Consider the following 26,825-nt stretch of genomic DNA (forward strand, 5'->3'; position numbering starts at 1 on the left):
ATATTCACATATTCCTGTTCATAGGCTTCCATTTTCCTCCTATCTTCAAACATTAAAGTTTCCCAAATATTTTGGGTTTCTGGAAATATTACCAGGTGTATAATTCCTCCCTTCTGTGGGTATTTCTGTGCTTCAAGATGAGGCTGGACACAATACAAGCTATCACACCTGTGCCAGCAGCATGAGGATAAGGCTGCTGTAGTCCTGGACTTCACACTCTGGCTGCTCACACTTGGCTCCTGTTTCCACTGCTGCAGTTACTGGTGTTGGCTGGATGAAGCCATACAGAGGTCCACCCTTTGCCAAGCTGCTGCTATGCTGGATTGCCAAGGTCACTCCAGGCTGTGAGATGGCTCTGGCTGCCTTCAGCCTTGAGTTAACCTTAAGCTGCACAGTGAAGCTGGAAATGAAAGTGATACCAGCACTTTGGGAAGGTATAAAAGGGAGCTAATCCTGTGGAGCCAGAACTCCTTACAGTGAACGAGGGCAGTCCTGGGCCAAGAAAGATGGGAGCTCTTCAGAGATTCTGCATTTCTGCTGAGGAAGGAGCTGTAACCCCCATCATCCCCTCCTCCTTGATATAGTGCTGTGCAGCCCCCTCACACAGTGATGAAGATCACATCCCTGAACCAGTATATTGACTGATCTACTGCAAGTCCTGGTGAGGGTGAGTGTGGTTCATTGGCAGTTGCATTCCCAGGTGTCCATGTAGCCACACTGTTGGTTCCCAGCAGAGGTGATCCAGGCCATGCACTGAACTGGCAGGCTACAAACAAGCTTTGACCAAGGAGCTTTCCAAATCCAGTGCAATGTAGTCCAGCAGTTCAATATCATGGGTATAGCAAAACCCTGTACCAGCTAGGAAGCTTTTGCATTGGAGCTGTTTTAAGACATAGGCAAAGTAGAGCTCATGTCTACCTGCACCCCATGGGGCTGACACACTCCTGTGTTAGTAAACACAAACACTGCAGTGTTTGTGTTAGGTGGCACGGAAGGGCACACACTGTGCTCTAGCTTGCCTTGGGTAGTTTGTCACAGCCATCGTACCTGCAGTGCACCACCACTGGTCCCATGTCCGGGGTTCTGGCTGCTGAGGATCTCCTGACGAAGGTGAGCACGGGCAGGGCGTACTCGGGCACGCCCATGTCAGGCCACTGGGTGTAGTGGTACTGAATGACAGTCCTCTCGTTCTGCCGCCCTTTGGGGTTCCCCTTCTGACCCTGGGTACAAAGGGGGTGCAGAGACAAGAGGGAGAGGAGGGAAAAGAAGCATAAAAATATCATCAGTCCCTTCTGGCTTGCTCAGCTGCAAAAGCGCTGGGCTCTGACAGAAGAAACCTGCAGCTCTGCCTGCTGATGAGTGGAGAGAGTTAGAAGAAAAATACATGTGGGAACAGGTAATAACAGCTATTACAAGGACACCAAAGCTGCAGTGCACTTGAGAAAAAGAAATACAGGCTAAACCTTAGCAACAGGTTCCTTGTAATCCCGTCTTTACTTGCTTATTTCCCACCCACATGCCTCTCCAGGCTGCTTATGCAAACGCTGAGTTTTGCTATGGTGTGCCTTGTGTCCTACACAAGCCAGAAGATGCCTGGATGGGAGCAGTGAGGGCTTGGCTCACCTTTTTCATCTTGGTGTTCCTGACGGTGAAGCGGCGCACGGTGTAGCAGGCGTGGACGTTTGTGCTCTTGAGCGTGACGATGATGTTGCCGTACTCCTCGCTGTTCTCCGTCGGCCAGTACTGATCGCATTTCCTCTGAACACAGACACAGGTGGGTGAGTTGGGTAAGGGCCTGAGCTGCTGCTTTGTATTTGTGTCTAGAGCTTTTTGAAAAAAAATCATGGCTCAGGATGTGTCCCTGTGTTGTGTTACTTATGCGTTATGTATCAGTACATATCCCCCCAAGCCGTTTAAAACAAATTCTGCCCAGGTGATTTGGGGAAGTGTTAAGATGCCACTGTAAAAAATGAGAAAATCTCTTACTCTTCCTTTTTCAACAAGGTTCGTGATCATGACAATGATTCCTGTATTTTGTTCCCAAATCATCCTCCAGAAATCTTCAAAGGTAGACTTTAAAGGTCCCTGGGTAGCAATGTAGGCTTTTGCTTTGTTGTAACCCTTCAAAGAAAACCATAATGCCAAGTGAGATGAAAGCAGTATCATGGCAGAAAAATTAATATTTTAGAGGTAACAGGAAAGGTGCTTTTCTAATTCAGAATAGTGAGGAATTTGTAGCAAAATTATCAGGTGAAGTTGGAAAATACAATCACATCACAAGTGGCAATACTTCCTTCCCGTGGAAGGATTTAAAGGTAGAGCAGATAAAAACCATTGAAACAACTTACATCAACATAATTAGCATTAATGTAGTCACTGTGCTTAGAATCTTTCCCTGGTAAAGGCCTTAGCTTCACCCTGCTGTGATCATCTGCAGGATAAAAAAGAGAGCAGAGAAACATTAGGGAAACACACTGCAGAACTGCAGGCAAACATCCCATTTCCTGGGTATCAGAGCTGCCCTCACTAATACACAGGAGAGATTGGCCTCAGACTGGAGTCAAGAGAGAGATGGGGGTATCTGTTCTTGGTCATCTGCTCATGTGCAGATTTTCATCCTTCACATCCCTTAAAGTATGTGGTTCATGCTGGGACAGCTTCTCTTTAAAGGGCACTGGAGCCTCAGGAGCACAATTTCTAGAATCATCTACATCACTCAGGGTTAGTGAGATTCAAAGAGCCAGGGCACCCCACGGGGCTGTGAAACGCTGCCTCTGCTTGGCTCAGCTCATTATCCTCCCCTCAGTGCTGGGCTCACACAGCTCTGCTGGCTCTGGGAGCTGAGTGAATGTCCTCACTCCTTCACCACCATCATCACACCATGAGGACAGACTTGAGGCTGTGATCTTTAGCTCCTCTTTTTGTTTCACTCAAATGCTTGACTCCGCCTTAAAGCAGGAAAAAATCATAGTCCTGCTCCTAGGCAGAAGCACTGGGCTGTGTGGTGCTTCCAGCTCATGCAGGGATGAGACGTGAGCCAACTTCAAGTATAAAGACAGGTTTCATTTGCTTTCCTTGAGGACCAATGGAGAGAGAAGATCCTCCAATCATAATCTGGAGGACTGAAATGCCTGCTTCAATCCTCCTTCAATGTTACATTTCTGTACATAGAGAGATGAGACTTCTAAGTCTAAAATCAGAGCTGGGACAAGCTCAATGAATGCCTTTGCCCAAGGCCACACAACAAGTCTTTCACAGGTCTGGGAATTGGTCCTCAGCCAGTACCTTGAAAATTTGTTAGGGACATGCATTTCCTTCCTATGCCATCAAAAGCAGTCAAGATTTACTGCAATGTTTACGAACACTGTGACTTTTTACCAGTGGGCTCTCCATGTCTGTCCCTAAACCACAATGACAGTTGCATCTGCCATCCATTCCACATAAGAGAACAACAGGGAAAAAGTTCCTGTACTTCCATCTCAGGTAATTTGCATTCTAGAGCAGAGTCCAGATTTGCAGTTCTCTGAGGGATACAGGCAAAGCCTGCTCTGTGCTACAAAGATCACTATTTGTCCAAATCCTACACAGAGCTAAAGCAGTTTGAAATATAGCAGATACACTCCGCAAGATTTAGCACCTTTGGGACTGTAGGGTAATCCCAGGCATGATCAGTAAAACTCTTTGCTCCTCCAGGCACTTCCCCTAGGCCAGTTTTCAGGCATTAGCAGGCAGGAGAGCTCTGATCATCAATTTATCCCAGTTATTCCTCTGCAAAATTTCATACCAGATTTCTACAACTATGCTTGGACATTCAAGCTGTGAAACATTTTAAAACAAAAGTTGAGTGAAATCCTGGCCCCAGAGAAGCCAAAACATTCACTGCCTTTAACCGGGAAAGGATCTCCCAGCCACACTTTCACATGTTTATTACACCCTGTGTAATAACGTAGCCTGGAACCACCTGACTGTCCCAGTCACACACACACTGCAAGAGGAGAATGCCCTTTTGGGTTATTCATTGTGCTTAGGCCAGTGCTTACTTACAGGCCAGGATGTTGATGTATCTGTTCTTGTGCTTGTTGTCGGGGTGGTTGGAATGCTCTGCAGTGATGTTCATGTCAGCCGTACAGCGCTGCACTTCCTAGGCAGAAAAGTTATTCACATGGAAAATTTGTCAGTCAAAAAAACCCTGAGCTTTCTCTCCTTTTGCAACAGCTCATGGAAAGCATGTTCAAAGTCTCAGAATTTTAATTGCTGGGTTAAACACGAAGTCTTTCAGTATTGTCCTGTATGTTGTGGTCTCACACCGAGCCACGTCAGCTGTCCCTGGTCATGCTCCTCTCCACAGGCCTGGGGACAGATGAGCACCCTGAGAGCCAGCTGTCCCTTCTGACCACCAGTCCACCACCTTCTGCACTGCATCTCCCGCCATGCCCCACTCTGTCCCTCCTCGGGGAGCTAAGATAGGGTCCCTCAGATGCAAGTGCAGTGTAACAAACCAAGAACAAAAAACATTTCCACAGAAGACTTTTGATCACTGGACAACTTATCTGCTTATAACCTCTCAAAATGGGGTTTCTGACATTTAAGTTTGGCACTGACCTTTTGCTAGTTCTCTGCAGAGAGATGCCTTTTGTAAAATATAAATAAAAGAGATCTCTGAAGATAACAATGAGGGCTTTAAATACCACTGCCTGGATGCTGATTAAGAGCCCTGATCCAGTGAAGAGAAGGTTGCAGCCATGTACATTTACAAAGCAGAGAGACCAGGGTGCTCATGAAGCCAGGGATGCAGATGTCTGTCTAGCTGGGGCTGTAGGTTAAATACCCAGTTCCCTTGGAATTTTTAAGTTCTTATCCCACTCCTTGCTCTGTTCAAAAACAGAATACACAGCTGTTGGAATGGGGCAATGGAGGGTGCCCCAAACCTTTTTTTGACTCCAAAGTGAAGCAGCCATCACCCTAGAGAGCTACACCCTTCAGAGACTGCCCTACAAACTGAATCACTCAGGAGTCTTTTCATTTCCAAGATACACCTTTTTAGCATCTGTTTCACCATAATCTTCCTGAAAAACAGAACCTTCTTTTTATCACTGGCATAAATATTATTCATTTAAAGATATATTTTTGAAAAAAAAAATTAAAATTTGAAGTTTATGAAGTTGTGGAAGAAATTATATTTATTCAAATCTTTTGTGACTCTCAGAAATTGCACCAAACAGAACCAATTTCCCCCCAGGATATGTGAGGAAGTGCCAAATTACTTTGTACTTTAGACTTTAAAAATAACAGTATAGAACCTAAGAGGCAAAGTCATTAGGAGCTCACAGCTGCTACAAAGATCACGAGCTAAGTGACAGAGAAAAATTATCACAAGAAATGCTATACAAACAGCAGATGTAGGAGTTCAGCGTTATGCAGACATTTCACCAAGGACTTGCATAGCAATTTTGATATCTTCCCAACATTTACATTTTAAAAGTGCAAAGTATACTAAAACCTTGTACGTTTTATAGCTTTTATATCCATGTGACACTCTCAAATAACAATTGCTTCTCTCTCTCTTCCCAACCCTCCACAGGGAGAAACATACTGCGCTCAAGGAGATGAGCTGAGCAAAGACAAAGACGAATCAAGCAAAACTCTCAGCTGGCCCTAATGGAATTTTCATAGTTCCACTTCTATCAAATAAAAAAAACATATTAAAGTGTGCTCTTCCCCTAATTCTGCCTGTCAGCTCCCGTAAGCAAGGGATTTCAGATAACACAATAGGCAGGATCAGTTCAGCCTAAGTCATGGTTGGAAAAGCAGCGATATTTACAAGTTAGGTTGATTTAATGTAATTTTGTTTTACCTATATTTTCATTTAGAAATCATACAACATCACTGCTGTACTGTTACAGGTCACTCCTAAAAAATACCCTGCCTGCTTCTGAAAAGCCTCACATCAAACCCTACATCTCTGCAACACTATAAAATTCTTTTTAGAAGTTATTGGCATTGAAAAATTTATGCCAAATGCTGTAGAATTTAATACAGATTAATCCAATAAGGTTCTGTGGAGAATACTCTGAGAAGTTATAGAATTTAATAGGGAATTACCTCCCTGCTAAGGAATTTTCTCTGACAGTTTAAATACTACATAGTAAATGTATAATTTTCTATTAAATTCTATAGGATTTTTCCATAAGGGAATTGTTGGGGAGGTTAATCATTTTAATTAACCTTTTTATGTTGATGGTGGCTGTTTCCTCCACTGTACATGTTCCCAGCTGGCCAATATAACGTTAATAGAAGAGGAAGATTAAGCTAAGATGGTGAAAAACACAGCAGTGGAAAAGGAGGTCTGATGCTGTGAGAGCTGATGATCTGAAAATGGCTTTTCTTAACACATAACATTCTAAATGGTTTTTAATACTCTGGAAAGCTGTTGTAATGGTGGATTCCTATATGTACACAATGCAGAACCATAGCAAAAGGAGACTGTTACACAAAAGCTTCCCCTTGCCAATACACTGCAGCTATTTTTGTCTTTTTAAAGTCTTCGCCCTCCCCTCCAGTCCAGGACACAGCCAAGGCTTTGGGACACTGAAGCTGTCAGTGAGAAGGGGACTGAGGACATCCTCCAGCTCCTCCTGGCCTGGGTTTGGCTGTGCCAAAACCCAGATGGGGTTGAGAGCAGAGGGTGGGTATCCACGCTCTCCTACCCTCCAAGGCTCATCTCTCCAAATCCTAACAGCGAATTACTAAACCACAGGCTCCCCCCACCAGCCAGTAAGGAATAACTTCACATTCCTCTGGTATTAAAGCTGAGGTGCTCGCCTTTCATCAAAGCACAGGAGGCTGCAAGGAGACAAGACTAGTTGCAGTCTGTTATCTGTGCCTCTGTTCAGAGTATTATTTACCCCTTGGCAGAAGAGGACACCCCACTGTTAATAAATAACACCCTGGAGAAAGTCCCCAAAAGTCCTCATCTTAATTATGCCATTTTACCACATTTATGTATATGTCATATTTACTTTCCCAGCATTTTCTGTTGCTTATGCAATGAACACCCTGGGATTTCTAAACCTTCCTGGCTACCAAGTCCTTCAGTTGCACTAAAAACATCACCATGATTGCATTACTACTAAAACCTATGTTTGCAGGCAGGTCATCAGGTCAGGGCTGCTCACTGCAGCTCAGCCTAAACAAAGTCCTCTCCCAGCAGGCACAAAACTGTTACTGGCACCTTGGAGTAGGACAGATAGTGTTTGTATCACCACATTCATAATTCATCCATAAACTTTTCATCTCTAGAATATTTCCTTTGGCTTTCCTTAATCCTGCTTAGTCTCCTCCACTGATTTTAATGATGGCTGGCTTGCACACTGCTGCTCCTCATGTTTAACTTCCCAGAACACATCACTGTCCCAGGATGAATGGATACAGGCTTTATTCTGTCCTTTCAACTTAATCATTGACAACCCCAGAAACCAAAGTACATGGTTTCAATTGACTGTTAGTTACTGTAAGAAGTGTTCTAGTCTGTACTATTATGGCTAATTTACCTTTTAATTATATTGTCCATGCTAATGCTAATTGGAATTTGATACACCCAGGTTTAACGACCCATTTTAATTGCCTTTCTGAAACAAGTTACAGATTAGTTTCTTCTAAACTTCAAAGAATTTCCATTTAAGTGTAAAATCAAACTGCTCCAGTGTCTTGCTGGCAGTATGAGGTTCTGAGCAGGATTTTTTGCTACAGTGGCTGAGCAGGAACTCGGTCTCTTGATCTGGCCTTGCAAAGCACTGCTGCTGTTGTTTCCCATTACTTCAGGCTGATGTCCTGGCAGGGGCTGAACTGTGAAAGCCTATGAATAGCAATGAGGAGTCACAACAAAAAAGGATCCTAATCTGAGCAACTAAACCTGAGAAGATCCGTAGCTGTGTTTTGCTATTAACGTTGGTATTTTTCAGCACGGAAGCATCCACCCCCAATATCAGTTTAGATCTATTATTTTAATCCCAAATTACAAGAATTCTGTGGTAGTGCTCTTTCTGTTTGTTTTATCACAGCAAACATGAAGACAGCATACCAACAGAGACTGCAGATAGTATTTGAAGATATCTCCCAGGAACAGTGTAGATTTCTGTAATAATTTAGCACTGGTATAAACTCTCCAACAGCACTCGAGAGAGAGGTGAGTTGGGGACAGCCTAGAAAGAGGTGAAAATAAACAAACCAAAAGCACTCAACACAGGAATAACATCAACAGATAGCTAAAAACTCCTGTAAAATGCATGAGGGAGGAAAGGATGTTGGGACAGAGGTGTCAGTCTGACCAAAACCTTGCATTGCCCAGCCAATGGCTCATCCAAGGGGGGCTTCTAGGCACAACCTTGGGAATGGCTGTGGTACTGTGGTTAGTGAGAGCAACCCCAGATATCTGAACTTCTTTTACTGCTTCTCTTCATCTCTTAATTCACAACGCCAGTTTCTCAGGGTAGGTGAAGCAGTGAGATAAGAATTGAGAACTCCAGGAAGGCCCTGTTCTGCAGCAATCCTTCCTCCTCCAGCTTCACAGTGCTGCTTCCCTCTGGTTTCAGGACAGCAATGCACAGGCTGAGAATACCTCTAGTTAAGGCAGTTTTGGGCCAGGTTATAAAACATTCCCAATGTAGTACTGCCTGCTAGCAGCATGCTTTTGAAATGGCATCTTTCTGCTGCCAAATTCCTTGGTATAGATGCAGCTACAAGCATGTGCCTGATGTGAGCTGTGTCTAATCTGTAGGGATGTCAGGATAACTACACTGGGTTTTTAGTATCTCAAGAAGTGTGCAAAGTGCAGCATTATCTGTTTTCAATGCAACCCATTGCTAACGTTCTGAGGTCCCCAGTTAAAAAGAGCCAGTGACCCCTGCCCTGAGCATCAGCAACCGTGAGAATAACGTTAGCAAATCCCTGCCACATTGCTGGAAATATAGATTTATGTTATTTTCTTACATTTCAGGCCATTTAGAAGAAGGTGCCACTGGAGTATAAAGATATTTTCAATTTATGTGATGAGGGAGCTAGACAGCCTGCCTCTGAGTTCAGCGAGCCTGTTCAGACTCCAAATTGGCAATGAATCATTATGCTCACACGGCCACAGGCAGGAGAGGTCTGCAGAGATTGCATTCCCCTCTCTAACTGCTCCTGCAGCAGCACTGACCAGCCCACTCCAGAATTACAGAGGAGGGAAGTAAAACTCCCTGATCTCAAAAATCCAAATACTGCATTAAAGTGTAAAAATTCACAGTTAGCTTTGGGGATGGAAGGTGATTTCTTGGCTTAGTGTTCCTTTCTTAGAGCAAAAGGACATGATTACTCAAAAAAACTTCCTGTGTTATTCCAGTAACCGGCCAGGGGGAGGGAGTGAAAAGCTCTGCTGTGGGAGGTGGCACTTCACACTCTTTTTGATACAGGAATTTGGAGGGCACATGCCCTATATAGTCAGGCTATCAGGGGAATAGAGGATGACAAATGTGACATCAGTTTTTAAATTGAGATCCAGAAGGGGTTTTAGGCAGCCCACTATTTCTGACTTCTCTGTGGGGCAAACCGCAAGACTGCAATAGAGGAGCAGAGCTGGTGAATGCCTTGAACACACTGGGGAGAGGTCCCTGAAGAAGTCAACAGGCTGCCTAGAAGAGAGCAGCATATCAATTTCTAAAATGTGTGAAAAGGCCTCTCAGAAAGTATTACTTAAAAACGTGTTCTGATTTTGGAGCAAAAAGAAAACTCACCTTTGTGCACCACCAGGGTAGAGGTGGGACTGACCTGCTCAGGAATTGCCAGTGTTCAGCTTACACTGGTGGGACCTTACAGGGACGTAACCTATTCATAAGTGGATTGCAGAGGAGACAAAGTGCGTTTACAAGACCAAATTATTCAGGATAATTAGAAGGAAAGCTATCTGTGAAGGGAAGCTGAACAATCTGGCAGCACTGAGTGGCCGAGTGACAAAATGGCAAATGAAATGCAATGCTGATAAATGCAAAGTGATGTACTTGGAGAAAAACAACCTTAACTACACATACATGCTGACAGGTTCCCAATTTGCTATTGCCATACAGTGATGAGGCCTTGGGGTCACACTCAACAGTTTTTTGGAGGTGTCAGCTGAGTGCTCAGTAGTTGTTAAAAACCAAATACTATGTTAGGAAGGAGAAAAGTAGTAGAAAACTGAAAACATCACTGAACTCTACATCAAAACCACCTGCCATATACTGTGCACAGCTGTGGTCTTCCCATCTTCTGACAAGGTTATGGTAAAAGAAGATAAAAAGGTACAGAGGGGATGACTCAATGCAAGTCTGGAGTGGCTTCCTCCAAAAAACAAAGTGAATAATTTAGATTTCTTCAGATTTGAAAATGGATTATTAAAGGGGAATATAAAGGCAGACAGAATCATGTGAGTAAACAGGAACGCAGTTTGTAATGCAAAAAGTAGGAGGCACCAAGAGAAGTTATTCAATATAAATTAAAAGCAAAAGGAAGTCTGTTCTTGTGGAACAAATGGTAGAATTCATTGCCATGGGATGCTTTGGACACCAGAAGCCTAAAAGGGTTCAAGAGACAATTAGAAATTTATGGAAGAAAGGTCTATCAAAGACTGCTAGATGTAATGATGCCAAGAAAATCCCTGGCTAGACAAGGAATAGATATAATCTCTGGCTCAGGAAGCCTTTCAGTCTCTGTTCAGTCTTCCCCTCAACCTCTGCCCCAGTGCCCCTGTGGTACCTCATCCTGTACACCACAGCAAGACAGTGCTGGAGCTACCTGAGAGCAAGCCAAAAACCTTTCCTGAACATTTTTAGTCTACTACTGAACAAACTCCAAGGTTGAATACAAAGAGTTATGTCAGAGACTAGCACTACTGATACAGGATCTTTATTTTAAAAAGCTATCTGTTGTTCAATATTAAATTGGGTCCTGTATTTCCAATTTATATAAAAAATTGAAAATTCACAGGACTCAGAGGAAATCTTTAAAATTCTGTATATATATGAAAGCCCAGCTATCATCAGACAATAAAGCTGGTACTTGCACTACAATTACCCAACGGGAATAAGAATTCATTTTAGATGTACTTTCCAAGGGAAGATTTGTGAGTTCAAAGTCCTTTTTTCCTCTCCACATAAAATGCTTCCTAAGCACATTCACAAAATATTTAGCTGTAATTACAGCTCAATTTAAGAGGAGGAGGGAGTATTCACACAATTTACTTTTAAAGGAATCTTCTTCCTGCAAAAACCAACCCAACACAGCCCTAAATATGCTGCCAAAAACACAGGAAGTGACACCAAAATCTAGCAACAAACAAGTGGAGGATGTTCACCTTCCACATTGGGCAATGTATGTGTGTGCCTAGCTTAGTCTTTCCTTTTGCAGCTTCTACCTTAAACCTCCTGCCACAGAAATTTCTGAGGAGATTTTTGATCGATTTATTTCTTTTTTAAACAAAATCTCATGCACTGGCTGCCTTTGGGAGGATTTATTTATTCTGCACTATTGATCACATTATTTCAGCACCTCCTCACCTTCCCCTTTTAGCTGTAAAAAAAGCCGTATTTTTTTGTATGACTGCAGAATCCATTACTTCTTTTCAAAAGTTCCACAGGCATAAGGCACTATATGGCTATGGTACTTTCCACCTAAGGCTAGCAGCCCTGGATTTTCTGTTTTAGCTGGAATGCTATTATTTCTCCATAAAACATTAGCTAAGTGTTCCCCATAGCTGGGAGATGCAACTCCAGCACACGGACACGTGGATCTGACTGGATGTGAGAAGCTGCACTGCAGCCACGCCAACAGCTACTGAATAAATGTAACCTTGGGTTCCACTGTCCCTCAGCCACTCTCCAAGCTGGGGCTCTGACCTCTGAGTCAGTCTGGGCACTTGAGAAACATTTTACCTATGGGCTCTGTGAAAAATCCTGGGTTTCAAATCAGGCCCACGAGGCCTCAGCAGGGCAGAGCACCAGCAATGAAGGGGAGCCGGGTGGTTTATCCCAGACAGATCACCTTGTTCCTCCTATTCCTACTCCTTACTCCAGCAGGAGATGTCATTTACATTTAGGAAGCTGAGACCTCAGCTATGGAGAAATACATCTGGAGTAGCTATCCTGACTTCAAAGCAGATGCTCCAAGTTTTAAGCCAGCACGGAGAATAGAATTTGGTGCAGGCAGTGCAGTCAGAGGAGTTTAACTTCCCTTTGGAGGGGACCCTGTGCTCCCCAGAATGGGACTAATTGGCCAAAGCTCTCTCCAACTAGCTGCCACAGCACAGCACTCACAGCAGGGAACTCCAGGAGGAAGGGAAAAAATAAGGCTATTAGAGCAGTGTTTTTCTTTGCTAAAACACAGGCAGAAGGTGTCCAACATTTGTTAATAGCAGTGATTCTCTGACAGCTGAAGCAAAGCTTGCTTAAAGCCAGTCCAAGTTTACAGATGTGTTGTTGATTATTTTGAATAATTAAATGGTGTAAAACCCAGCTGTGATGAATAGCACTGGGGTCGCAATTCATAAATAATTGAGAAGAGTGAGTCGCATTTGATCATCCTGATCAAATTCTACTCTCTGGAGAATAAATGTTTGTCCTGAATACCATCAACATTGTTAAATGCCTCAATATTCCTGCTCAGCCATCCAGCCAGCAGTCAATTGAACTAAATCACTTTAACACCTTACACATTTGCCTTCCTCATGAATACAAAATGTTTCTAACTTACACAATGCTTTTTTGGCATCAGACAAAGCAGACACTCTTTATAGACAGTAACCAAACAGCAACAATAAACGTTCTAAATGATCCCATTAAAAACAATTCCTGCATACAGTCTTGTCTTTACAGTGCAGTAAGCAAAGAAGCAGTAGATATAAGGCCACCTATTTTGGTTCAGTGCCTTGTTTGTAAGGAGAGCTGCTGCTCTGATCCACAGGCAGCAGGCAAACACACTTTCTTTTGCTCGTGGGGAAGTCAGAAGTGCCACTCCATGAGGTTTCCTGGGGCTTCTCCTGTTTCTCAGTACTTCCAAATGTTCAGCAGTGACCGTGATTAGGCTAAGTGAAGGAAAAGTTTGACTGCTGTCTTATGATGCATGATGTTTACCATGCTTGCATAATATGGGTTTGGTAACCCAGAGGTAGAAAACTACTTACACTACATTGGAATTATCTCCAAATGACAGCATATTTATAGGTCAGAATCTGTTCTATACAGATAACAAGATGCAAATTTAAAAATAGTCACATTAGGTAAATACCACCAACTAAACCCCAAATCCTTTCTCCTTGGTTTTACTGGTAAATAATCAATGACTTCAATAGCAGTCTGTCCTGTCTGAACAGAGCATGAACAAGGACTCAAGGAACTAACTCACAGTTTGGGTTTTATCAAAGACCAAATTCTACTACTTTTATTCATTGCAAGCACTGTTTCACTCAGGGGATATATGACTTTTCAGATGACCAAGAGGACCAAATTCTGGAGCAAGAAGAGTAAAATAATTGTAAGAAAACCCTTGAGTTAAAAATGACTGTTTGTATCTTCATGTTGCTCCTGGGGGCTTGCAGGCAGCTTTTCCTATTTAAGAAAAACCTAGGAAGGCTCCCCCTTAAAGGCATCAAATCTGTGGTGGTTAGAAAGCATCTGTAAATGTCCAGTCCCGCACTGCTCATAGCTGATGGAAAATTGGCATCATCCTGTTTCTTCTGATACATTTGAGCACTGCATTTACCTGACATGACAGCCTCACACAGATGTCACCTGGTCCCCAATTATTAATACACAATTAACTTTAGGAAAACAACATTTTATTGGTGGGTCATTAAATCGTACCTCGAAGTCTTCTGAGAACCCATGCTGGTTATTAGAATACAGCTCACTGATGTGTTTAACAAACTGCTTGACTGGAATTGCTTCCATATCATCTGTAGGAAAAAAAAAAAAAAAGAAGAGATACTCAGAGTTGTTCTTTGTTTCATACATAAAACTTGAGGAGAGGAAGTTTTCACTCTATATCATTTAGATCACAGTTCCCAGGGGCAGAGCTAGTTCAATGTGCAGTAACAAGAACTCTTGATAAATCTGGCCAGTTTCGAGGTAAACGTTTCATTGTATTTCCAATTCTAAGCACTACAATTATAAATACTGAGAGCCTGTTCCCTGGGATGCTGATTTACAGAGAATTTAAGTTCAAGGATAATCAGCTCTTGCTCAGTTTGAAGATGGCTGTAGATGGGATGAAGACACCTCCTCTCTTTTCACATTATATAAAAAGAACAAAGAGACTCCAAATGTGAAAATACAGTTGACAATTACTCCCACTAAGTTCTACCAGACTGAGCAAACACACAGGCTTTTCTTATTAAAGTTATTAACTTTTTCCCTTTCACACAATAACAGAATCCAAATGGACTTATGAAACTGCTTCTAAGCAAAAGAGCAGGCAAACACAACAGCCACTCTGATTTGAGTTCTCTCTCATGCCAAACATTATTCATAACATTGAATATTATTGAGTATCCCACTGGACCATTTGCTCTTGCACAGCACAGTGCAGTGCCACCCAATATATCAGTAAATCACCCTTTTATGTCTTCTTACAAGAAAGAAGTTGAAGAGTGAAACTGAAGACAAACAAGACTGTTTTGAGCACCTGGGACTCCAGGCAGATTCTAATAAAGCTGGGGTGTAGGATGGCTGCATTATTCCTCTGTTTAGCTCTCAAAAAAGGCCTGGATATTGTTATGACCACTACTGCAGTTGGCAGAAAAACCGTGCTTGCCAAGATTTACCAGTTAATATTTTCAGTCTGGCATTTAGAATATGCAAATTGCTATACAACTGTGATTAGTTGCAGCATGTGAAATAATCTATTGCCTGATGGCTACTATTGTCTGATTGCATGATTTTATGGCAATACCCTGTATTTATATAATCCATTTAATATTCTTCTGAAGATAGTATCTAGGTTATGTTTACTCCCAGTAATTCACTGGTGTATTTTTGCTCCCATTTAGCAGACATATGGTTTGGTGCTACAGCTGCATTATAATCTGGATTCTTTTCCTTTTAAACATCTACATTATGATAGAAAAAATCCAAATATTTCTACAGATACTTAGCAAAATTTAACGATAAATAAATAGATGTGACATTTACTGTATTCAGAGTGAAAGATCTTTGGCAGCTAAAACCTCTAAGCTGTCACATACGCTTTTCTTAGCAAAGGGTATGAAGATCTGTATGTGTAAATGAGGTTCTACTTTGGCAAGAATTTTATAGATCCCTGACAATCTGATTTCTTTCCAGCTGATGGCAGTTAATATTGACCATGTCATTACTTCTCTCCTTTTATTTTATAAGGTAACACTCTAAGGTGGCTTTTTGCATCTATTGACATTTTCAGATATTAATCAGCTGTCTTCTATTTTATTTACAAGGGCCAATTGTTAAAGATATATTTGCAATCTGGTCACCTCACAGTATAGTAATTCTACTTTAATTAACCACATGCTCATTTACTGAATAATACAGAATTCAAAACATTTGACAAGTGTATGCTCTTCTTAGCAAAATGCTGCAGCCTGCAGAAATGCTGGCATTTAAAAATATTTAACTGATAACATTTATTCTATATAATATTGGGAATATCATCATCTCACAACATTTATATCAATATTTTCACAGCCAAGACATTTGAATGGAATGATCCGTAAGAATCATAGAAATCTGTAGAATAATACTGTAAAACAGTATTTTCTCTTGTGAAAAGTAACCCATACATCCTAGATTTCCTTGAAAATAGCTTCTGCTATGATAGCAATTGCATTTAATCTCACAAGAGAAGCTCCACTGTTATAATTTGGTTTTTTTCCTTGCATAGTTTTAGCTCAACTGTGACCAACCAAGGTAAAGGATTGGCTGCAGCAGACCAGTGTGTCCAAGCTAATTTTTCAGAAGGCAGAATTTAACTTTAATTGTGATCTGTGAGCCAAAAAATGCATTAGAGATAACATGCTCTCCAGTCCATTGAATTCCCACCAATTTCAAGGATGGGTCTGCACCAGAAATCCATGGCAAAGCGTGGTTAGTTTTCTTTTTATCATCATCACTGCACGGTGGCAGTATGTCTCCACCTTTACAGCCACTGCTACTTCACTTCTCTCCTGTTAACTGTCCTTTACTGCTTCTCCTCCCTTTTCCCTCTTCTGCATTTTCATTCTAACTCTCTCCAGAAGCCTTAACCCAATGCAGTTACTTACCATATTTGATGACATGGGTAACAATTACACATTAAATAATTAATTAGGAAGTATTGTTGACATATGAGCTCACTGGGTCACAGGGAAATGAAGGTGCCCATCAACTCAGGAAAACCATGCTGGAGCAAACATAATTATTACACACCAGGAAGATTAAAATAAGAACCATGAACATTAAAAACTTAAAAAACAGTTTCAGGTTTCCAGATTTCAAACTGGTGGGGTAACATGATCCAGCATGGTCTGTGACTGGGACAGGCACAGCCCTGAGGGGATGGGCAACCTAGAGGGTGGTAGGATGTGGCTGGTGCTCCCTGCACAGCCACCCTGCTCCAGCTGATGGCCACAGGAAAGCAGCTGCACAGGACATAGAGCCTCTCACATGAACCAATGCAACAGGAAAATGCTGAAGCAATCTGGGCCAGAATTTTTCTATTCATAACCTCCAACTCCAAACTCCTGCCCAGGAACACAAATCACTTTAGCTTTATACAGGCACGCTTGGCCATGGGCAGCTTGCCAGGCCTCTGGCAGAATGTGTGCTAACACGCCCAGCACTCTGGAATGGCCTGAGCTGGCATTATCTGGAGATGGCTGTGACCTTCTCCAGGAAAACCAACAGATGTAGCTAGATGCACAGAATCTGATTTTCCTTCTGCTATCGTCAGCCCACAGGCTTTGGTTAAGCCTTCTTTCCATCTTAAAGCAAACAGACTTAAATGACTGTAATTCTTTTAGTCGATTGAAGAGATTAATAGAATCCTATAATGGCTAATTAGCAGCTCTCCATTGTTCTGTGCATATTCACTTTTGCACTATATACTTTTTCCCATCAAGAAGCTGGAGTGACGTTTGATATTGTCAGTGCAATCCATACGTTTTGCAAGACCTACACATTATTCAAAGAGAAGAGGGAGGTGTTTTAATAACATACCTTCACCTCTAACACTGCAGATATAATTACATTTCTGTCTAGCTTAGGTTTAGCCATCTGTTTTATCAGTGTCAATAAAGTGATTCTGGATTTACTTCACCGTGAAATATGAGCTGAATCTGGCACCATAATAATGTACTAACCCTTTGTGTTACACAGAGAAAGAAGTATACTCAGATAGACAATATTTTAGTAATATTTTTATAATCAGGTACTACCAAAGCTGACATGTGGTGGGATATGTTTAATTTCTGTGCTAAATATTTAACATATTGGTGGATTTCCCATCTTCACTTGCTGGCCCAAGCGAAGCACCTCAGAGGAGTATCAAATAAACCCAAAGGGGAGCAAAAGACAACTCACTTCCTGCCACAAAGAGACAATGCCAAGAAGAAAATAATGTTTGTTTAAAAAAATGACTGGAAAGGAAAACCTTCACTAACACCTCCTTTTTAAAGAAATGGCAATTGCAAATGCAGAATATTTAACACATTCCTTTATAAGACAGACACCTTCAAAAGAAGCCCAAAGCATACAGAAGCAATAAGGTTTGAACAGGGTTACATTTTAAGTTCGGATAATTAGTAATCCTACCAGGAAGGATTTTCCCATAGCTCCCACTTAATAAGCTGCCTTTGTAATGTTAAAGCAATAGGGGCCAATTTTCAAAGAAAAATAGGATATCCTATCAGAAATGACATTTCCACATAATAGGGTCTCAGATTCATTTTGATTCATTTATAATCTGAGAGCTCACTGGATAGTTTAGTGGCATTGTATTGGAATAGATGGGTTTGGGTCAGGAATTAATGAAGAAGGTCAAAACCAAAGTGCTTCCTCATATTACCTTTGTTTAGATGGAGTTTTGGTGTTTCTGAAGACCAGACGTTTGACACATGAAATAGCCTTGGTAAAAAAATTCTCCATGTCTTTTGTTTTGTCTGTAAAGGCTTTCTGGTCTGCAGCTATTACCTTACCCAGCCTACTAAATCCAAAATACTCCCTGAATCTTATGCCTTATTCTTAATGTGAAAGCTTATCTGGTTGGTTTGCACTTCAGTCTCTCATTTACAAAGCCACCTGGATTCATGTGCCATGGCTGTCATGTGCCTTGGTCCATCTGCTCCCACAGCAGCCACTCTCTGCTCTGTGCCATCCCTGCATCCCAGGAGCACCTCCATCAGTCCTCAGTGTGCTCTTCACAGCTGGCTCCAGCCACAGAATGAAGGGATTCAACCACTGCCCTCTCTCTCCCTGGGAGGCTAAGCACTGATCTGAATCCACCTGCTGAGCTGGCTGATGACTGTAAGAAAAGATTGCTTGATTTGTGGGGAAGGGGAAGAATTAGTTGTTGGTGGGGTAGATGGGTTGAGCCTATTCATTAGGATGATGAATAGTGAAGTGACAGGGAAACTTCTCTTTCTGAAGGCAGCACAAACCTAACTTGGCTTATGATGATCATTAAATTAGGGACGTTGATCCTGAACATAGAGAATCCACTATGAACAGTGTATCCTTGCAGTTCTCATTTTCTGCAAAAAAGTCTTCCCAAAATATCTACCAGTAGAATTGTAACAGGACAGGATTTGATCTCTTAACTCACTGAAAAATGCCTTCCCATATCCCTAGCAAACAAGCACCTTTCTGTTCCCAGCAACATTCAACACTGGGATGTGACTTCATCTTTCTTTCCTAGGAAGAACATTGAATGCAATCAATGGATTTTTAAAAATTAATTATTAAACTTCACCTTCAGTGAAGTTTCATGGGTTTTTTACTTTTTACAAGGCAGGATGGAAAAATTCTGCAAGCATCTGGAATACCTAGCATCAGTATATTTAGGATGCATTCCACTTAAAATGGAATCTAAGAGCCATAGCATAAGCTACAATACATACCAGAGTGAAGGCTGCCAGAGCTATGGCAGTAGTGTGCAGTGTGATATTCTGTCTCTACAAGAGTGGCTGAGCATACAGAACACTGCCAGGATGAATAGCACACCCTTGGGCAAAATTCTGCCCCAGCAGAGATTATTAAAAATTCCCATCAACTCAACTGTCCACTTCTAGAGAAAAGCTTAGACAAAATGATATAAACCTGCAGATTGAGCATCCACTCCAAAGTGAACATACTTAAAAGGGCTTGAAACTTCACACGCTGCTCAAATTTTGGCACAGATTGAATTTGAAATGTCTGAGCAGACAAAACTAGCCAGCCCTTGCCCCAAGTCATCCAAATACTGGACTCTATGAGTAATTCCACACGTAAAACAGGGAAGTGCCCAGCTTTCTTCAAACCATTTTAGATTTAATGCAGTTGAATTATACATTTATATTGTCAGAGCCTTTAATTCTGCATTATACTGGCTTTCCTTTCATAACTAAAATAAGAATGCAACTGAAGACATTGTATTTCAATTGGAATAATTAATATTTCTGACTGATTGCATCTACTTGCTGTATAAAAGTTTCCAGAAATATAATAACAGTTTTATTTGTATAATGTTAGTATCAATTAATTTATGATAAACCAAAGTCATTTAAAAGCCTTAGTATAGAGAAGGTCTCTGCCTTCTGTGGAGTTCAAATCTCCATAAATACTCTAAAGACTACTGTAATGCAATAGGTTTCATTCTAGGACATCAAAATACCTGCTGAAGATCTCTTAAGGGTGGCATTCTCCTGAAGTCACTGACCTCAATAATTAAGACAAATTATAAATTAAAATGAATTAAGATGAATAAGAACTCATTAAGAGTTGATTACTGTGGACACTATTCTTCATTATTGCTCATGCGTTTATGAAGTACTATTTTTAATGAAAAGCACCTTTCAAAGTGAAAAGGCATAGAAAACACATTTGAAAGTCCTGGAAAGATGGGCATGCTGAAACAAAACAGGAGTCCTTTCAGCAAGGTAACTGCTATCTATTTGTTATAATTAAGTCAAATGAACACAAGGGCAGGCTTCTGATAAAGGGAAGATATATGAAAAAGCAGAATATGGAAAACCACCTGTGTAATTCTAAAGCTGCGTTCATCTCTCTTGCTTCAAGACTTAATCTACTACAATGCTATTAGCCATGTGTCAGTCAGGAATATAAAGATGTTAATGATAAAATTTTATACATGTCAAAATAAGAGCTCACTTTGAATCTGCTTGTACAAAGATTAGGTTATCATTAATTATAAATGTAATAGAAATACACTTCTTGCCTTTAAGCAAAAAGCTAATTTCAGTCCAAGAGAATGAAATAATGTGAATTTCCCCTTAGCCCAGATATTAAATATGATCTTATTTGGTATTGCCAGCTAAGGAACACCATTTTAATCTCACACATTTCCATCCTCAGGTCCTAGTCCTGCCATCAATTACACACAAGCCTTACATTTGAGCCCATGAAGATCCAACTCCAGGGCTCTGCCTCCCAGTGTAACAGCTCTCAGAATAGGATCTATCTGCATTTCACATGGCCACCACAAAACCACATTCTTTTGTGCTGTAGCCAACCCCTGAAGCCTCCACTAGAAGAACCAGAACTAGATATCATACCATAAATTCTACAGTGTACTACTGCAGGAGCAGGGTTGGTACCAGAGTAAAAGCAAGGTGGCTGTTCCCTAAAATACCTTGATGTTTTCTTGGCTTCAGAGGACGGCTGTGTTTGCCATATTGCGTTCATGAATTTAATTGAAGCTGAAGATAGGTACAATTCACAATATGGTGCTGGAACATAAATCCACAGGGAGCAGAGAGCAGAAACAAAGTCTTAAGCAGTTGAAGAGCACCACCTGTGTGCTCAGTGAAGAGCTTCATGCCCTTGAGAAAGAAGCCCTCGGCTGCAGCTCCTGTACATCCCAAGGCTCACTGTGCTCAGTGCACTGTCACTGTCACAGATGTATCCTGGGCTCTGCTCTTCAGCTCTGGGGATGCAACTCGAGGCAGCCACACCTCAGCAGAAAGCAGTAAGATACCTGTGCTGGGAACCTGCAGTTTCCTCGTCAAATGAGATACTCATTACTGTCTCCTAACAGAAACAGTTTGTCAAAGGGTGGATGCTACCAGAACACAGCAGCTGAGCCTGTAAAAAACACAACAAGTCTGATCCCTGACATTTGTCAGGAAAGGTTCAAGGCACTATTCAAGTTATAGAAGAGCTAAGAATTAATCAGATAGACTCATGATGGGACTCCTTTTAACCATGAAGAGACAGAGGGAAATGAAAGAGGGTCATGGGTGCCCTGGCCTTCACATCCTGGTGGGTGTGAGGTGGTAAAGCACGTTTTCATTGCTATTCCTCTATTTCCTGGACTTGTACACCCATACTAAGATATTCTTCAAGAATCATGAGTATATCTCCATCAGATTTTGCCACTAGATTTTTAAAATACATTATTAATAAACTCTATGACAAGTTAAAAAATTAATTTATTGTCATTTAAACTTAAAACTGAACATACCATTATCTGGCAACTGGGAAATGCTTCTTAACTCTTGTAGTCTAGACACAGCTGAAATGATTGGCATCACCTCTGAGAAATTTTACTTATACTGAAAATATAAGATGTTAAATACTTCTGGAAAATATGATAAATGTATCAGCTGCACTGGCCAGCCATTTTGTTCTTTATGATCTGTGCTTGTCTGGACAGTGGTCAAAACTATATAGAGTTTTGAGCTTTCCCATCAGGTCAAGCCTCAAGTACCTCTGTACTGATCTCACCTCAAGTCTTACTGACAGCTGGGCAAGGAAGCAGTAAAGTTACAGCAAGATCCAGAATAATGCTCCACCCAAGAGCAGGAAAACTCTGACACAAAGGAGAGGAGGAGATTAGAATTTTTATTCATGTCACTGTTTGATATCATGTAAGTTGCACAGAGCTGCACTTCTGCAGTACTGTTGGGGAGCAGGTCTTGTAGGAGAGGAAAGGAGAACTGCTAAGGGATGCATTTTGGCTTCATGGTTACAAAACACACAGGTCTGCAGCTGCGATGCTGCTACTGTTACTTTCCTGACTCTATTGGAAAGGATCAAGTCCAGAAAGATCCAGAAAGTCAGTCAGATAGTGACCCAGCAATAGGAAGACCAAACAAACAGAAGCGGGAGCAGCTTCGTTGAATGAGATCCTGCAAAGAGAAAATGTTTTATAGAAGAGATCCAGGCAAAGATGATGTGTATGTGGCTAAAATTACTTGAGCATGGAGACAGAGAACATACAGAGAATTAATTTTGTTCGGCAGAATGGCAGGGGAGTTCTCAGAAATCTGCCATTGATTACAGATGCATAACTGTTAGGTGTAAGGCTTATGTGAGTTGAGATTCATACCTCAGATGTAATATCCAGTGGGTGACTCCGATAATGATAACTCCTTTGTCCTGTGTTTCTCTAGATCAAGCAGTGCAGATAATTATGAATAATGATAATGATTTGGATCTCAGAGAGAATTTGCAGAGAGGCACACACCTATGGGCGATGTGGCTTCCTGCACAATAATTAAGTATGTAGCCAAGGGAAGTGAAATAGAAAATGGATAAAATTATTCCTCTGCAAGAAGATTTTTTAGATGTCACACCTGAAAAGTACCTGCCTATAGCAGGTAGCTGGCAGTCTGATTTAGGGCTCATATACCTGAGAAAACAGAGGGTTTGCATAAACAAGAGCAGGACATAGTGCAGAAATAAACACAAACACTACCTCTGATTGTGTCGACACGTCATGGAGCAGAGAGTGGCACACAGAGACACCAGTGCTCTTCTGAAACCTCGAGCTGTGTCAGGACCTCGCTGTTCCTGGCTCCCAGACACGTGGCAGAGCCACCCCACACCTGGGCAGAACCAGCCAACCCAGACCCACTCAGCTCCCTCTGCCCAGAAGCTCACTGTGGGCTGAGATGGGTTTTGGCAAACCTGCTGGACACGTTCAGCCACGCTGCTCTAAATTGCCATCAGTGTGGCTGCTTGCTCTTATCCAAGGGTGGAAGTTGGCCCACTGAGCTGCAGGAGGTAGAGGCACAGTCCCACAGGGACCTAGACAAATTCCTCTTGTAAAGATGGGGTTTCACAACCTAACAAGGTTATTTAAAAAATCTTGTTTCTGTGAAAATACCACTTATATTTTGCTTCTAGTATCAACATGGCAAGTAAGACTTTCTCACACCCTGCGGCAGCTTCCAGAGGAAAAGTTCAGAGGCTTGTAATTTCATCAGATGCCATCAGTTTAAAGGAGAATTTTGTCATTTCATGTTCTTAAGGCATTTCAGTGGGCTGTCTATGTGGGAGCAGCAGCTGACGTCAGGGAAGAATGTCATCTAGCAACAGGTATATGGGGGAAAGCAGCCCACTTCTACACCTCCAAACAAGGCAAATGCCTCTGAGAGCTTCAAGATCTTTCAAGATCTCCCATATTTGGAAAAAGCCAACATAGCTGGAATTTTTCTCTACTAACTTGAGCCTCATGGCTGAAAGTATCCGTGTATTAACTATTATCCCTGTACAGGTAATAGGTAACACACACAGAGGGAGGCACTTACAGAGGGTGATTTGGCTTTTGGTGGCCTAAATAGCTTTAATGTCAGTGTCAAGATCTTGAAATTCACCAATTCATTCTCTTTTAAGCTTTTCTGGGCATGATTCAACCTCAGATTAAGTTGAATCTCCATTTGGATGTCTGCATGCAGGTCTTTCTCTACATCCATTATATCCACAAAAATTCTGTCATTAGATTCAGAATGCAAGGGTTGGATTCACTCTCGCGACCAACTAAAAAAAAATCTCCTTCTAAGGCCCAGTTCTTGATGTTCCTTAAGGATCATCAAGCCTTGCAGATTTTTAACTACAAAGCTGCTCAAGATGTCCTCCAGCATTTGCTCAGAGGATGCCTTAATCTGCAGTGCCCCTCATCAGGGGTGAGCAGCTCTTTCTCAGCATTAGAGTCTGAGCACACCACAGGGAGCACTGCAGTGACAGTAGCATCACAAAGCTGCTGTGGTCTCACAGCCTGGCTTACTCATGGGAAATGTCCCCAGAGACAATGTTCTGTTCCCAGTCACTTTCTGCTGTGTGCCAGAATGGCTGCTGGAGAAGCACTGGTGCACATGCTGCCCTGACAGTACCTGCTGCCTGCATGGTTTTAATGGAACTTCCTCAGCCTACACTACAATTCATATGAATGCACTCCAGTCTTAATGGGCTGACCATCAAAACATTTCTGTGCAACAGGGAAGAACCACTGTCTCAACAACACACACTGCAGCATGAGAAGATGGAGCTTTCTGCTGGTTTCTTATATCTAAGAAAAAAACTGTCTCAATTACAATAAAAATAGTACACATTGGCCAAAGAGGTTTTTGTCTGAAGGCAGAATTTGTCTCCTTCCAGTGCCTTGTAGACATAATCCCCATGGTTTATGCTGTGCCAGAGTCCAGCTTAGCCCAGCCTGCCCTTCCCCAGAAGCCCCAAGGAGGTACCACAGGAGAGCAGGCATGGTGGGACCATTGAACTGACTGCCACAAGCAGTCCCAACAGGCATTTGTTCCTCTTGGTTTCAGAGTAGGAAGAATGGATTTCTCCAGCTATTTAAGTATTTCTGTGAAAAATAATCACTGGTTGGCTAAGATTAAAACCTGTCACCTCATTTACCCTAAAGGAGAAGGATGACTTCTTGCTAAGGATGTGAGGTGGCCAGGACATGCATTTTAGTTTCTAACAGAAAGGAGAGGGGATGATAGCACATTTTCTTTATTTTCAGTGGTACAACATCAGACTGCAAGGCAAACTGCCTAACACTTTCTGCAGGAATGTAATAGCTGACCTTTTCTACTAGTTCCCATGGGTACTTTGAAAGACCCTTTCTAGAAATAAGTCACACATGTCTACTGAATAAAATCAAGGAAAATATAACTGGACTCTCACTTTGCTAGGAAGCAAGTTTCTTCAGTGTCTCAGAAAAAGCTCTGAATGTTTTATTGTAAAATGAACCTAATTAGCTACAGATTGAATCCCAGATCAATGATGCAGATACAGAATATGACAAGGAAACTTAAAACAGCTTCAAGAAACAAGTACAAGCCTTTGACAGACTGAGGTCAGTATAACATTTTTGGTACCTTAATTCTGCCTGTGAGACTGACCATCATCAAGCAAGGCAGCGGCTGCAAAGGCCACGGTAACACCAAGCTGCTCTCTGTCATCACAGCTTCATGGCAGCTGCATCCTGCACTTAATAATTCCCCAGGGAAATGCCTCATGAAGAGAGAACAGCACTATACTCTGCTCCCAGCATAACTCTCAGTATAGCTAAGAGGAGAATTTGACCTTTGGTAACTTTATTAATACCAAATTAACAGATGGCTTTGGACTTTGAGGTTGTTTGCTTATCCCTGTGTCTCACTGTCCTTTCTGAGAGCCCCAGATTCCACCTCTACACACGGAGAAAGTGGGGGCAAGGCCCCCAGTCTCGAGAGAGCAGTGGAACTGAAAATCCCTCCCCTGCAACCTGCCCTGCTGGAGCAGCTGGTTTCACCCTGGATGCAATGTCTCAGTGTTTTTAAAACTTGTTACTCATGTTTTTGACATTTTGCAAAGGTTATTCTGAAATTTCTATTAAAACTAAGTGGGTGAGGTGTCTACGGAAAAATACAGCATTGGCACTCAGAGCCCCATTACAAAGCACATTAAATTAAATGAAGCAGCACCGATAGAACAAATTTCTACCAAAACCCCATGATTTATCACAAGCACAACCTTCCCTGCTTTAGTAATTAATCCAGACTCCAAGTAGCACAAATACAGGAGATTAAGCCATTCTTACCTGGAATAGGTATAATGGGAATACTTTCATTGGGGACCACACGGGGGGAACTGCTGTCCTCCACATAGAAATGAGCAGTCTGAAAACACTTTCTGTTAAAGAAAAAAAAAAAAAAATAGATTCAGGGTGTGAAAAACTGTTCTCTGAAAAAACTTTTGCACATGTTCTGTTTCTCCATTTCTGTTCCATACTTTCAGATGTTATAATTTTAAAACATTGATACATGAAAACATATGTACGTTTTCTACAATTACAATTCTTATTCCAGATTCTGATGTGCTCTAATTCACTGACATCTGACTTCCACACATCATAAATGCCTCTATACATTATTGCTAAGTACTACTGAATATGAAATTATAATAATAAAAGTTAGTGGCTGCAAAACAGGTTTCAAATACATCATTCAGAAAGGAATTCTGCACACAAGAAACACATTCAGCATACAATTCAAGCCCAATTCCACCTAGTACACTCAATTTCCAGGGAAAATACACTTACTTTAAAAGTTTCTGTAGTGTAACAACCACCACAGCATCTGTAACTGCCTCAGATCATGATGTTCTGCTACGAAAGTTATCTTTCAAAAATTAAGGTTCTTTGTTTGTTTGCTTTTTAACACTAATGCCATATAACCGTCATCCCATCCTCCTCCTGCTAACTTGTATTACATATGCTGGTACACAAAAATCCAATAGACACTTCCCTTGGGCCCCAGGGCTCCTCTCTAAAAAGGCCTGCAATGAAGAGCAGAACTTAAATCCACCTGACTCTTTTTTACCTGT

The 26,825-nt window shown here is 41.6% G+C and overlaps 1 protein-coding gene across 1 annotated transcript in view; it reads right to left on the reverse strand.

The window, feature by feature from the left end:
* The window catches only part of PTPRG (protein tyrosine phosphatase receptor type G), a 382,051-nt gene that overhangs the window by 16,794 nt on the left and 338,432 nt on the right, over positions 1-26,825 (reverse strand). The window contains exons 14-20 of the mRNA XM_041461824.1: positions 26,041-26,132; positions 13,869-13,960; positions 4,045-4,141; positions 2,349-2,431; positions 1,987-2,121; positions 1,624-1,758; positions 1,048-1,220 (exon numbers count right to left, since the gene is read on the reverse strand). Of these exons, the coding sequence (XP_041317758.1) occupies positions 1,048-1,220; positions 1,624-1,758; positions 1,987-2,121; positions 2,349-2,431; positions 4,045-4,141; positions 13,869-13,960; positions 26,041-26,132 (807 nt within the window). The remainder of the gene's footprint in view (positions 1-1,047; positions 1,221-1,623; positions 1,759-1,986; positions 2,122-2,348; positions 2,432-4,044; positions 4,142-13,868; positions 13,961-26,040; positions 26,133-26,825) is intronic.

Source organism: Pyrgilauda ruficollis, unplaced genomic scaffold (assembly GCF_017590135.1).
Source record: "Pyrgilauda ruficollis isolate IOZ18807 unplaced genomic scaffold, ASM1759013v1 scaffold10, whole genome shotgun sequence".
Classification (NCBI taxonomy): domain Eukaryota; kingdom Metazoa; phylum Chordata; class Aves; order Passeriformes; family Passeridae; genus Pyrgilauda; species Pyrgilauda ruficollis.